The sequence below is a fragment of the Lynx rufus genome, unplaced genomic scaffold (assembly GCF_022079265.1).
Source record: "Lynx rufus isolate CCGP_SWC_20201006 ecotype Redwood Valley unplaced genomic scaffold, mLynRuf1.p SCAF_10, whole genome shotgun sequence".
Lineage (NCBI taxonomy): Eukaryota > Metazoa > Chordata > Mammalia > Carnivora > Felidae > Lynx > Lynx rufus.
In genome coordinates, this window is record NW_025814824.1 from 83,489,564 (window position 1) to 83,504,007 (window position 14,444).

The 14,444-nt window shown below is 42.1% G+C and overlaps 1 protein-coding gene across 1 annotated transcript in view; it reads right to left on the reverse strand.

Moving 5' to 3' along the window:
* Positions 1–14,444, reverse strand: part of PSMB7 (proteasome 20S subunit beta 7) — a 59,019-nt gene that overhangs the window by 16,433 nt on the left and 28,142 nt on the right. Inside the window, exon 6 of the mRNA XM_047069292.1 lies at positions 12,888–12,946. Coding sequence (XP_046925248.1) covers positions 12,888–12,946 — 59 coding nt within the window. The remainder of the gene's footprint in view (positions 1–12,887; positions 12,947–14,444) is intronic.

A 14,444-nucleotide genomic window follows, 5' to 3' on the forward strand; every position in this document is an offset into this window, starting at 1 on the left:
AGTATAATAAACCATGTTAATATTTCATACCACTGTGAAATATGCTGGAGTATCAATTCAACATCTGCTGTCTTTAGGGTCCGGGAGTCCCGCAGAGACACTTTCAATTTGTAATTGAGTTCTATGCTGAATTAATCAGCAGTTTATCTTTTTTACTAAAATAACGTCTTCACCACTAACCCAGATTTACATTAACAATTTATGCCAAATTACCTGCCAAGGCAAAACTTATAAGATTCTAAGCTACCATCCAATAACACTCAGTCCTATATTTCATTTCTTATATTCCTCTAACTTATATACAAGAAAAGTGGAAATCCATTGTTTAAGAGCCACGAGCCTCTAACCACAGACAGCCTCTTGGATTCCTGACACACAGCCTTACTTGACAGTGAAATTCAGGGGAGTTTCCCCCTCTTCTCCTGAAAGCCACTGTTCAGTAAGTAGCTACGATTCAAAATTTTTATAAAATAAGAGTTCCAGGATGGAAAGAAATCAGTGAATAATAAAAATAATAAAAGAGTTTATTTCTTTTTCCAAGGAGCTATGGCAGTCCAGTCTTGGCTTGAGTAACAGAAAAAGACAACCCAGATAAAGGGGACATTTTTAGTGTCTTAAATTATGTCCCTGAGACCCAAGTTAGCAAAGACCATTTAATTTGGTAAGAGACGGATAAAGAAGTTCATTTTTTCTCTTTGATAACATGATCCAGAATACTGTGTTAACAATAATAACTTCCTATTAATTCTACCCATGCAGTTGAAAGTCACCAAACATTTATTTCTATTCAACATTAGAAACTAGCTCTTGCCTCTCTCTGATTGAAGAGTTGCTGGTCACAAAGAAGTTACATTTTGCCTGCTGGATCTTTGCCACAGGTGCAGCAAGCAATATACTCTGAAATATTTCTCCTGTATGGAATATTTCCCCCTGCCTTTCTCAGTTACAGGAAATATGTAAAGTGAAAACATTTCAAATGGGAACACCTGCTCCAAAGAAATGCATCATAAATAATTACCTATATACCACAGAGTAAAATAATCCCTCCTTTTTAATCTACTTTGCCCATAGCTGTATAAGAACGTTCCACCATCATACAGAACAGCCTCCTGCAATCCTACCTCTGGATCGCAGCACCAAGTGTCGTGTAATGTCTCGCATTCAGCTGGTGCCCAATAAGTACCTGCTGATTGATTACATATTGACTTTACAAGAAAATGAAATTCAGTGTACATAAGCACAGTGGGAAAAATTTTTGCACAGAAATGTTTTTGGCAGAAAACCAACAAAGAATTCTCCAAGCCAGTGACTGTGGCAGTGTGGCACCTGCAGTACTCTCCACACGGCCTCAAAGATCTGGAGGTAGAGGACTTCGCATTTTACACAGGATCACTTCCCGAAGATCTGCGGACTACTGAAGCCTAGAGGCCTGGCCCCCAGAGGAGCCCATTCCCAGCATGCCTGAGATTTTGGTAAGCTACACCTTTCTTTCTGGGCCTCCTCCCATCCAATCCCCTTTTATTTCCTGAAACTAAGTGGGAAAAAATTAAGACACCCTTTCTAAAATTTCCTTTGCCCCTTCCCAGAAATATTCCACTCTGAACTTCAACTTGTATCACAGACAGAAGAAAAACGGTGACGGTGGACATGATGGCCCGCCACCACCATTAACTGAGGGTCTGAAGACAGAGAGGCGAGGAGGACAAACAGACTCAGCCAGATGAATGGACACTGAAGTGGCCATTCCTAAGTCAAGGGAGACTAAAGAATCCCACAGAATCAGGGGGAGAGAAGCATTTACTTGTGAAATCCCAAACTCTGTACCATAGGGAGCAAAGTCCTGCTCTTGAATCATCAGGAGTAAGACCAAACTTCCATCTGCCTTATAAAACATCACAAAAGGAAAAGATCCAAGGGAGTAACCTTAACTCAAGAAGTCCCTTTGTGCCTCTGCAAATTAGATTCACTAGTGTGCCCCAACTTAAGAGAACATACTCACTTTGTAAACGGGGGACAACTCAACATATCTGATCTGGTAAGAAGCTTTAACAACCATCAGTAGGGTCTCCTTATCATCTAAAGGTTTAATAGTGATTCTCCTAATCACCCATGGAATCTAACGCCAACTTCACTATCTGTTTATTTCTAAAATTAACTGTTTAACTCCACTGGAAATCGCTACTTAAGAATTCTACACAGGGCCCTGGGGATTATATTTTTGGGTTCTGACATCTCTAAAAAAAAAAAACCTAATGCTTTACATTAAATACAACCAGAGACAAAATTATTAAGGAACATTAATACATGTTTTATTCAACAATAAAGACACAACTAATGCACATCTAGTGACCCAGCCCACTTTGGAAACCAGTCTGATGGTTCCTCAAAAGGTTAAACGTAGAGTTACCATACAACCCGGCAATCCCACTCCACGGTATGTATACCCAAGAGAAAAGACAGTAGATGCCCCACACAAAAACTTGTACACAAACATTCATAGCATCATTATTCATAATAGCCTAAAAGTAAAATCAATCCACATGTCCATCAACGAATGAATGGGTAAATAAAATGTGGTTATGTCCACACAATGGAATAGTATTAAACCATAAAAAGGAATGAAGTACCAATACATGCTACAACATGGATGAAATATTATGAAAACATTGGAAGTTACAGGAGCCAGTCACAAAAGACCACATGTTGTATAATTCCTATTATACAAAATGTCCAGAAAATGCAAGCCTATAGAGACAAAAGGTAGATTAGTTATTGCCCAGGGCTGGGGAGGTTGAGGGTAAATGAGGAGTGACTACTAATGAGGATGGGATTTCTTCTGCGGGTGATGGAGATGTTCCCAAAGTGACTGTGGTGATAGCTGTGCAACTCTGTGAACAGCCCAAAAATCACGGAACTGTACACTTACAGTAGCTGAGCTGTACAGATGTAAATTATGTCTTGAAGAAGCTACTATTTAAAAAAAAAGTCTGCAACATTTTTATCTCATTTACTTATTTCAGAGAGAGCGAGAGCATGAGTGGGGGAGAGGGGCAGAGGGACAAAGAGAGAGAATCTCATGCAGGCTCCAATCTCAGCACAGAGCCCAATGCAGGGCCCAATCCCACCACCCTGGGGTCACGACCTGCCTGAGCTGAAATCAAGAATCGGACGTTCAACCGACTGAGCCACCCAGGCACCCCGGCATCCAACATTTTTAGACTACAGGACCTAATAAAGAAGAGTCAAAACATCCTGTGACACATCACAAGTCAAAGAACTCACATTCTAATAGTATTTTTTTTCAAAGCTAGAGATCACAGTAAACAAAAACGTCAGCACAGATCCTTAAAAGCATTTAATATGAAAGAATTTAGGCTCTAACTATATATATTTTTCCCAGACATACATAAGACCCCTAAACAGATGTAGCAACCAGACAAACGTAAAATCTGGAAAAGTGCGTCAAGTTCAGCTCATTAAGCTGACACCCATTAAAGTGTAACAAGAAAAACAGTCTTAAACCCCATCAATATCAATACAGGACAGAAAAACCATTGTTTATAAGAGCTAGCGAAGGTCAGATTTTTTTTTTTTTTTTAATTTTGCATTTACTTAAAACTCTGTTTGATGCCAACAGGGTTCAAGTCGCACAGGAAGGTGCTTCGGCTAAACACTGATAGTCTTCCTTGATCTCCATTGTCTGCTGTGTGGGTTCCGCCAGCAACCCTCCCAGCGAGTGGTCACCTACCCATGGAGTCATTAAACCTCTGAATGTCAGCTGGCGGGATTAGCCAGCAGCTTCCACACCTGAGCCCCCGTGGCAGGGACAGAGGCATTTGGATCAAGATCACTAATGAATACAGAATTCATATGCCGCTTGTCAGGGCTCCTGAGCTCAGAGTCACACAGATGCAACCGAAATAAGACGGAGGACAGAACAATTGTTGACGAAGATTAAAAAGTTTTGGCAGTTGGGAAAAAAAAGAGCACCTCATTATTCAAATATGATAGTCTTGCTTATTTTTTTTTTATTTTTGTTCAAGTTATTCATGATTTGCCTCAAATGGACAAATGCCATTCACCAATATTTAAGGACTTCTTGGTCTCATTACTAAATCTGAAGAGGCTTATGCCAGCTAAACGCTACCTATATAGAGAAAACAGCTCCCTTGTAAATATCTGAAAACTCGCGGGGGAAGAAAGCCAGTCACGGGGTATTTGGGGTGAAGAAGGGTTAAAAGATGAAAAAGTCCGATGAATTCAAAGAGGAAGAAAATATATTTTTCACAGCCAAGTGACTTTTTTTTATAGATCCCAATATCTCTGGATTTCTAAACTTCCTTGCGTCTTTCTGTTCCTGGGCTCCTTCCAATCGCTGAGCTCACCGAAGAGGTTTACGCACCTCCACTGACATTTGTTTGGCTTTCTGCCGTCTTCACAAGACCTCATCAGAGAAAAGGAACAGCCCGAGCAGCCCAGACCTCTGCTCACCTGGAGTAAGATGTCTTCCCCACTCTGTTGTCAGAGAATCTCAAGCCTAGCAAAGAGGCAGAATGGCACAGTGACGGATCGCGCCGGAGGGCTCTAAAGCCAGACGGACAGACCGACCGGGATTCAAATGGTGACTCCACCGCTGACTAGCTGTGTGACCCGGGGCAAGGTATCTGACCTCCCCACATCCTCATGTTCCGCTCCACAAAACAGCGCTAACAAAGTACAGACCCCGCACAGTTATTGAAAAGTAAAGGAGAGAATGCCGAGGAAGCGGTTAGAAAAGTCTGGCACAGTGTGCCAACACTCAACGAGCATCGGCTACCGTGATTACTGGATCTTCATCACCTCCTCCCCCGTCACCGCAGAAAGGCAAATCCTTCCACAGCCCGTGGTATGTGTTGAGCAGGCTTCTTCTACTGTCATTATGACCTCCCCATAAGTCTGTCTCGGATTTTAAGCTTCTAGATGGGAAAGAGAAATCGCCTCTATATTCTGCTATAATCTCCAAGCCTGATGCAAGTACAAATAATCGTATCTAGTCGTTGCTATGTGAGGTTTGTATCCTACCACTGAGTAACTAAAAGACAGAAGCAGCTGCCATATTTTAGAGCCAATTTTGTGTGAGCCACCATATAAGGTGTTTTACAGACCACATCTAATCCTGACAGCGACCTCGAGGCAGGTCTCTGGATCCCCATCTTCTAGATGAACAGTCTCGGGCCGTGGCTTACTCAAGAGTCATGCCCTGAGGACAGTGGAGACAGGCTCACAGCCCAATCCTCTAGCTCCCAAGCAACCCTGCCCCCTTCCACCTGACCACACTGAACCCATCCTCCATGTGTTCCTTGGGGACCCGTCTATGTGCCAAACTGAAGAAATTCTTCTTTTTAATCAAAATAATGCAGCTCACTTACACTACTGTCCATCTGCAAAGGACAAACGAATCTGTAACTTCAGTATCTTTCTACTACCAGACTTAAAAAAGAAAAAAAACCCAACTATAGTTACTTCCAAGATTTGCTGTCAGGACACCATATTGGTATGAACTCTTTCATTATTTAAAGTGGATCTATAGCTGCCTGCAATGACAGATTAATTCTGTTTCTTCGGTAGCTAGGTGTTTGGCATCACGTCTGTGAGGTAACCACAAGCCTTTAGGGCGATAGCTGCTCACATCTTTAGCAATCTATAAGGGCTTCTCTAGAGGCCAGCACTTGCCGAGCGATGAAATATGACTCCATAAATCAGACGGCTGAAGTGGCACTTGTATACGTCACCATCTATCTTCGCGGCTTCCCTCTGAAGGGTACAGGGTAAGAGCTCATCCCTCGGTATTGTGACCAGAGAAAGGACCATCAGAGTTGGCACTGACTAAGCATGTGCTACTTAAAACTGAAGACACACTAAGACTGGGGAAAAAAAAAGATCCTGCTGGTGTTAGCACGCCTCAGGCAGTGGTAGGAGCTTCAGCAACTCATCTTCAAAAGGCAGAGCGCCAGAGCTCTAGAAACCTGCAAAAATTGGCTAAGCCTGCAGTCTTCATTTCTTTAAGCTGAGCATCTTCAAAGTCTAGAATTCTAACTGTAGGGCACAGCAGCTGCCACTGCAGATCTGATCCTCTCCGCTTTTGGCAGCTCTCAACTTGAGATTCTAGCAAAAGAATTTTTCAAGTTGCTATTATTGCCTGTCATGGATTTATAAATATTGTGCACTATCTGCTGTGGCATGGCTCTCATGGGACGCCAGAGCATGCCAAATGCATAACAGAATGAAAAACAGTTTCTATTCTTCAAATAAATGCTAATTTTTTTTAACTGTGCTCACACGATGTGTTTGGTGACCAACTTCAATAGTACAGAATATGTATCAGAGAGGGGGAAAAAAGCTGATTGTCTTTTCCAGCAGCATTCAGCTGCTACTTTCATTAAGCTTGTTTAATTAGATTCCAGATGCTAATTTGCAAGTCGATACCAGAGGGTGCAGGACAGTTTGCCTTTGAATCATCTCCCTGTGATGTGAGGGTCCTGCCGCACACCGCTACCCTTCAGCGGCCCTCGCACGCTCTTCTGACAATTAGTGCAAAGAGGGGACAGTATTGATCTTGACAGACTAAATATTAATCTTCTACCCGTTTTAATGAATTATAATCTTCAAGAGTTTAAATTTCTCACTGGGCAAAATGAAAACATTCCTTCTTACAAAGAAGTGGGATGGAAAGAAAACTAACCCAAGTTATCTGATGGATTCCTTTCATTCCTTCCCCGCCCTAAAATAAAATGTTTTTATTTCAGCAATTGTAACAATTTTCAAGATACATACCCTCACAAAGCTAACACCATTATTTCCAGGTATTTCAGTCAAATCCCTTATACTTAACTGGAAAATGGACTCAAAAGGCCACAGTGTGGTTATCACAATTTTTCCTGTCTAGCCAGCCTTGGGTAATAACCAGGATCAGGGGCTTAATTCTTATCCCAGCTTTAACAATAGAAAAAAAAAAAAAATCTGGGGGAACGGCTCCGTGCAATTCATCATCACCAAAAAAACCTCTAACGTAACTGACCCCTTGTCATTAGGTCAACTCACACATTTCAAGATCCACTACCCTGCTAATACAGAGCAAATAAGCACCTTTGCTGATAAAAATAAAGCGGGAATTTATCACAAGTAATTCAATTTTTTTCTGCTTTCATTTCTATCACAGCTGAGTACTACGAACACCAAAGGTGAAGTTATCAAACCGCATCAAAGGAGGGTTAATCTGGGAACGATGAAGTAAAGCAGTTTTTGACACCTTTTGAACCACTCACTCAGCAAATGCTGGTTTAATGCCCACCATGCACCAGTTACCATGCTAGGTGTGAGGAAAGAGAAATGAAGAAGCACAGTTCCTGCCCTCAGAGGACTTCCAGACGAACAGCAAGGAGAAGGACGAGAAGACGAAAACTGCAAGACCACTAAAAGCAGTGTCAGGGTCACAACCGGGTTGGGGATTTTTTTTTTTTTTTAATTTTTTAAATGTTTGTTTATTTTTGAGAGAGACAGCGAGCACACAAGTGGGGCAGGGGCAGAGAGAAGGGGACAGAGAATTCAAAGTGGGCTCTGTGCTGACAGCAGCGAGCCCGACGTGGGGCTCAAACTCGGGAACTGTGAGATCATGACCCGAGCTGAAGTCAGACGCTCATCTGACTGAGCCACCCAGGTACCCTGAAGGTTTTTAAAGACTCTACTTGTCCCTTAAACTCACATGGTTAGCTGACAGCTTCTGTGCAACCACAAACCAGGGCTTCTACCTGAGGCAAATTATCGGCTCAGATAACTTGAAACAGCAGAGGCCTGTCTTAGCCATTCATGAATCCCAGCTGGGTTTCATTGCTCTGCTTTTTGGCCTATAATTTCCCAATGAGCATCTGCCCTTTGCTCCATCTTTGTGTCGCCTGTGTACTTAATGGGGTGTTTGCTCTGTTGACTCTGCCCAACGCTGTATGTTGAGAACTGTAGTAGTTATCTTCCTCCGTTATCTCAAACAAACGTTCAGCACTTTCCAGGTCGGAAGAAGAGAAAGTCCCCTCAATTTCCCAAGTGGTTTCTGATGACTCAGATTTTACTTTAGTGCAGGGTTATTCTGTCTCAACTCAACAAACACCTACTGAACATAAGAAGCTGAAGAACAGAGATGATTTCATGACCTCTGCCCTCAAGGATCTCCCCCTATCAAGGGCAAGTGAGGGAGATGTCCCTGAAAACAGCCATAAAACAATGGGACAGGTGTGTACAACGGAGGACAAGGACACAAATAAAGGAAGAAGCAACTGAGGGCATGCATTGCTGGCTGACACCAGCAGTGAAGATTCAATGACAAGCATGTACACCCTGTACTCAAAGAACAGCAAGCCGGGGTGCCTGGGTGGCTCACTCAGTTAAAACGTCTGACTTCGGCTCAGGTCATGATCTCCCAGTTCGTGGGTTCGAGGCCCGCGTCAGGCTCGGCGCTGACAGCTCAGAGCCTGGAGCCTGTTTCAGATTCTGTGTCTCCCTCTCTCTCTGCCCCTCCCCCACTCATGCTTGCGCTCGCTCTCTCAAAAATAAATAAACATTAAAAAAAAAAAATTCAAAGAACAGCAAGCTGCCAAGACGGGCTGTGGTGGAGTGGAAATGTAGCCCTACATTTCCCAAAGTTTAATATTCATACCCCTGGGTTGACACACGATGGGTGATGCCACGAATACACTTTTAATTTCTATTAATAGTGTGCACTCACTTTCATGTGTTTTGGGGGGAAAAGTAACCAACACATCAAACCCAGGATTTCACAGATACAAACTATATTTAAAAACTAAATTTATATTAAAAAGGTGAACTGAAGTGGTTGTAGGGAAGAAGAGAAAGGGAACTGACAAGAAACGAAATGAATCACAAATGCCAAAATCTGGGGTGCCTGGGTAATGCAGTCGGTTAAGCATCCCAAACTCTTGATCTTGACTCAGGTCATGATCTCACGGTTCATGAGATTGAGCCCCGCATCGGGCTCAATGCTGACAGCATGGAGCCTGCTTGGGATTCTTTCTCTACCTCTCTCTCTCTGACCCTCTCCTGCTCACGCTGTCTCTCAAAATAAATAAGTAAACCTTAACAACAAAAACCCAAATGCCAAAACCTCTCTAACTGTACACTTAATTAAGATCTGTGCATTTTATTACATGTAAATGGTAATGTCTCAATTTGTAAAACAGTGAATTCATTTTTAAAATATTTTTCAAGAAAAATAATAGCACAGGGGCACCTGGCTGGCTCAGTCAGTTAAGCATCCAACGTCAGCTCAGGTCACGATCTTGTGGTCTGTGAGTTCAAGCCCCTCATCGGGCTCTGTGCTGACAGCTCAGATCCTGTGTCGCCTGCTTCAGATCCTGTGTCTCCCTCCCTCTCTCCCTCTCTCTCTGCCCCTCCCCCACTCACACTCTGTCTCTGTCTCTAAAAAAATAAATATTTAAATAATAACAGTAGTAGTAGTACAGGTGGCACCTGGATATGGCAGAAACCTTAAATGTGATGTGCAAATGACAAGTTCAAGAAACAATGCTATCCCAGCCCTGTCCAACAGAAATAATGTGAACCACCTATGTAGTTTTATATTTTCTATTAGCTACATTTTAAAAAAAGTAAAATTAGATGAAATTAAGTTTTAGTAATTTGTTATTTAACCCAATATACTTAAAGTAGCACTGTTTCAATATGTAATCAATAGAATATTATTAATGAAATTTATTTTCCAATCTTTTTATACTAAGTCTTTGAAATCTGGTGTGTATTTTCCACTCAGTGTGTTCTCAAGTCAGACTAGCCACATTCAAATGCTCAGTAGCTATGTGGGGTTGCTGGCTACCACGCTGGACCGTGTAGCAAAAGGCAATAAGAACACGAGGTTTTTGAGGAGACAGGGGCTTTCAGCCTACAAATACTATAGTCTAGGACCAGCACTGTCCGAGGCACAGGTCTGTAGTTTTAAAAAAGAAAAAAAGGAGAGGGGGGCTATGGAGTACCTCTTATTGATTTGTTTTGACAATAAAAAAGCCAAGAGTTTGTTCAATGAGTCTGGACTAAAAATGACTGTCTGGCAAAAAATACGTAATTATGCTAGCCTAAAATGGCCCCTTCCCTACGCAATTCTGTGACGTGTAGAACAGCTACCGTCCTAGCAATCCACGTACACTCTGAGAGGCAGCAACGCTCTCCTGGGTCTCTGCGTGAGACATGTCCATAATCCTTTCTCATACTGGAAGGAAATAAGCGGATTTAGCCACCCGAGCCTGCAATCTCTAGACAGGCAAGAAAGAAAAGTCACGGAAGGCTTCTTGTCATGGAGACAGAAAGCCTTCCCGGAAAGAAGGAAAATAAAGTTGGGAAATCTGAAACCAAAATGTTTCCACGAGCTCTATGCAAACCAGAAATGACACCTTGCTGAATTCTTTCTCATAGCAAAGAAGTCACTAAAACTCATCCTCTCAACCTTGACTGGCAGTCTCAGCCTCCGCTGAAACCACATCACATAATCTCCATCAAAACAAAGCAAGGTGGCCAGCAGTCAGCTGCTCAGTCTCTATAATAAATTCTCTTGGTATCTGTTAACGTCCCGTTAGAGTAAATACTATCCACAGACAGTTGTTATACTATTATTTGCTTTCTATTTACATTTAAACCCACTTCACTGGGGAAACAGGTTACTACCTTCTTCACAATGAAGTGATTCTGTTCACTGTCCATCTGTGTCAAGTTTCAACAACTTCAGTGAACAAAACCAGTCACCTGAAATTGGGAAATTAATTAATCAATCTGAAATGGGAATCTGGTCAGGCTGTTTGAAGGTCTCATAGCTAATACAGAACACTAAGTGGTCTGAGATGCATACAAAATTGATCTAAGGAACACATTCTTCAGAGTGATAATAGCACAAATTTTATTGAAGGGATGACCACATTTCCCTTTACTTCCTCGAATCACATCAATATTAAATTCATGGCCTTTGAATCACTTCAAATCCAAACTCTAAATAATGTAAAATTACTTTAGCAGAGGGTTAAAGTCACTTTTAATATACCTCATGCTTTCAACTTTTTCTGCGGTTCCCATTTTTCTCTAACATATGGAGGTTCCAATCAATTGGAAATAGACAAAGCTTTCAAGAAAATTTGAAAAGATTAATGTGGTTTAAAGGAGGGCTTGACATTACTGAGGTGATTTTCTAAACAAAAATCATCAGAGTCTTTCTCCCCATACCTTCGTTAGTTCTAATAGATTTGTGAAGCCTCAGGAAGTCCTCTCCTTTAGTCTGGAGACTGGGAGACCTTTTTTTCTTTTTCTTTTTAAGTGACCTAGTACATCTTATTTTTTCTCAGTACTTAAGAACCCCAAACAGAAAATAATGCTGATCTGGGAATAAATTTTCACATTGAGAAATGAGAACAGAATCCTAATCTCATTTATAGTTGATACTTAGACCTGCTTACTATCCTTAATTGGAGCAAGACTCTATTATCTTTACTACGAAACACCTAGCTAAATCCTATCTTTAGTCATTATGTTTCAATTCCAGCAGATGTCCAACAAAGGGGAGAAATCTAGCGATCTGTGGCGAAGTCACTTGTGTGTGCTAACGTCACGTACCAAGGGCAACAAAGCTTCTGGCAGGAGACCCCTGTCCTGCTTGGGCAGCATCCATAACCCTACATCCTCTGGCTCTCAGGGCACTTGGCCCAAACCTAAAGGGCAGAGAGAGCTTCAGGGTTCCGATGACAGCTGGTGCTCTGATGACAATGAGCTGGTGGAAAAATCAAAAAGTTTTAACATGCAATCTTCTCCGAAGATGATTAGGCATAAAGCATTGTCAAAAAGCAACTCCCAGAGACATCTTCTGGTATCTAAAGAAAACAATATTGCGAAGGCAGGAACGGCAGATGCCTACCTATTAAAGAAGAGGGTATAAAGAGCCTACTAAATTGTCGAAAACAAGTTGCTACTCCCTGTCACAAAATTAACAACTATCAACAGACCAAGAGCAGGTAGTGAAGGCTGCCTTCAGGACCTCTGTGCCCACAAGCTGGCTGAGCGGCAGGGACAAAGCACAGTGGAGGAATAATGCGGTCCCATGCACACAAGCATACGGAACACTCCTTCGAAAGGGACAATGGAAGACCTGTGGGTTTGTTCTTGGAGGTCTGGGAGACAGGGAAGTTGCTTAATGGTGGGTACATCTATCACTAAGGCAGACAGGTGGAATGCCATTCAGAAGGTACCACCCTCCCCCACCACCAAAGAAAATGTAATACGGAACCTCCTAAAAATATATTAGAGACACCAGAGCCTGATCACCCTCTGAGCATGGTCCACTACACACGCGATCTTGTCCCCATCTTCTGCCAGATGCAGAACCATCTATAGGGACTTTTTAAGCGGCCTCCATTTTCAGACCAGGTCTGTGTGACACGCAAAGATATACACGGTTTCTCTGTTCTCGGTGAGAAGACAAACAAACAAACAAACAAAAAAACTTGTCATTTTAAGATACCGTGACACAGAAAGCTGAGTGCACACAAAAACATTCCACAGTGCAGCAGCATCTACAGCCAAGAAGACTCCCGGACAGCCCAGAGGCCAGAGCAAATAGCTGAGGGGTGCTGGCTCCCCAAGCCTGAGGGAGGGCACGGCAGGGCCACTCCAAAACGAGGCTCTCGCAACCAACCTGTCTTCTCAGCAAATATGCTTATCTGCGCCGAAGAGCGTTCCAGCTAACAGCAGTGCTATAGGAGCTCTGGAGGAATTGGCAATCGATCTGTAAATGTCCAACATACAACTGGAAAAACACGTGAAAGAGAAGAAAACTGCAGGGACCGACATACCTCCATATCTGGCCTAAACTTATCTTCAAACACAGCCATTGCTGCCAAGGAACCAGAACCTGAAAGAAAAAAGATGCATTTTTAGTGTATTTACCAACTCCCAGCTTCTCCACGTCGAGTTTACTTTGGGGCAGCAAAAATGGCAAAATACGCCCAGCGTCCCACTCAAGCGCGGTGTAAATATTAATCCTACAGGGCCACATAAACCAGGTAAACAATGCTCTTCAAAAGCCTGAAGTCACACTTACCACTATCTCGGGTAAATCTGCAACTGGCCCAACATCCACCACTGACAGGAGTAATTGTAAATTATTCACAATAAAACGCTGAAGCATGAAAATGAGGTTATGGGGAATTTGTATTTTTTCAAAAAAGTGAATGGCACATAATTTCATACATCCTACGCTGTTGAGACCTGTGCTCCACAACTGTGCCTTGGCAGGCTGCTGGGTACAGCGCTAAATACCAGGCCAGTTAGAAAGAATAGATTGTTTTAATGAGCTGGCCCTGGTAGAGTCACCTTGACACACGGGGAAGAAACCACAGCACCGGCAATGGTAATAGGCCTGCGAGCCGCAGCCACCAGGTTATTCCGGCTTCAACTGTAAAACACTTTATTATGTGGCATTTATTTGGAGCTATTATTTTTAGTTCGCACTTTGAAGAGTAACAGCTGAGTAGACAAAATGACAGACAAAGAAACAAAAATTTATTATCACAATAGCAAATGGCTGAAAGGTTATGCTGCATAGATATTAACAGACAGCAAATTCTCCCTACAAAAGTAGGATATAAAGGCATTACAAATAAGCGTGGGCCCCCTTTGAATGAATGTAAAAGGCAGCTCAGCACTATTTGAAAATTTAAACTTGCTTTGTTCAGAAACCAGAGAATCTTTAGAAAACCATCATCTTGTCTTTACAGAGTCCTGGCAATATTTCAGGATACTGTACTTTTGGAGAGAGGATAGAGTTGCCCACAATTTTTTACTCCAATTAGAAGATTTTTTTGGCATTTATTACTTTTTAACTTGTTTTGCATAACACTATCTATTTAGCTGGGTCACAGAGAAAACCATATTTTCTATTTAAAATGATTTGTGTACATCGCTTGACCACCTCAATGGTTTTAGCAAAGGAAAAAGGCAGCGATTAAACAGTTTCAAATGAGGTGTCCTGCTGATTTTATCAAGTCTGCTGAATGTATAATGAAAAAGGAGAAGCTGACAGCCACGCTGCATTGAGAAAATACAGACTACCTTATCTGAACCATTTAAGGAGGTCCAATTATAGATCAAATTTAAAGGGTAGAAACAGCAGATTTACAGACACAAATCAACGAACATGGTAATCCCGATGAATATGACAGATACTCCTGTTATGGAATATTGCTGTGGTTGAGGATCATTACCTTCCCAGCACCGGATACATCACATCTAAAGCAGTAGGAAGCGTCAAGTGTAGACCGGTATTACAAGCAATGACTATTCATTTAGGCTTGGGAGCAAAAGGCAACCCCATTCTCCCCTCTTACCATTTTTTTTCTCCTTAAAAAAAA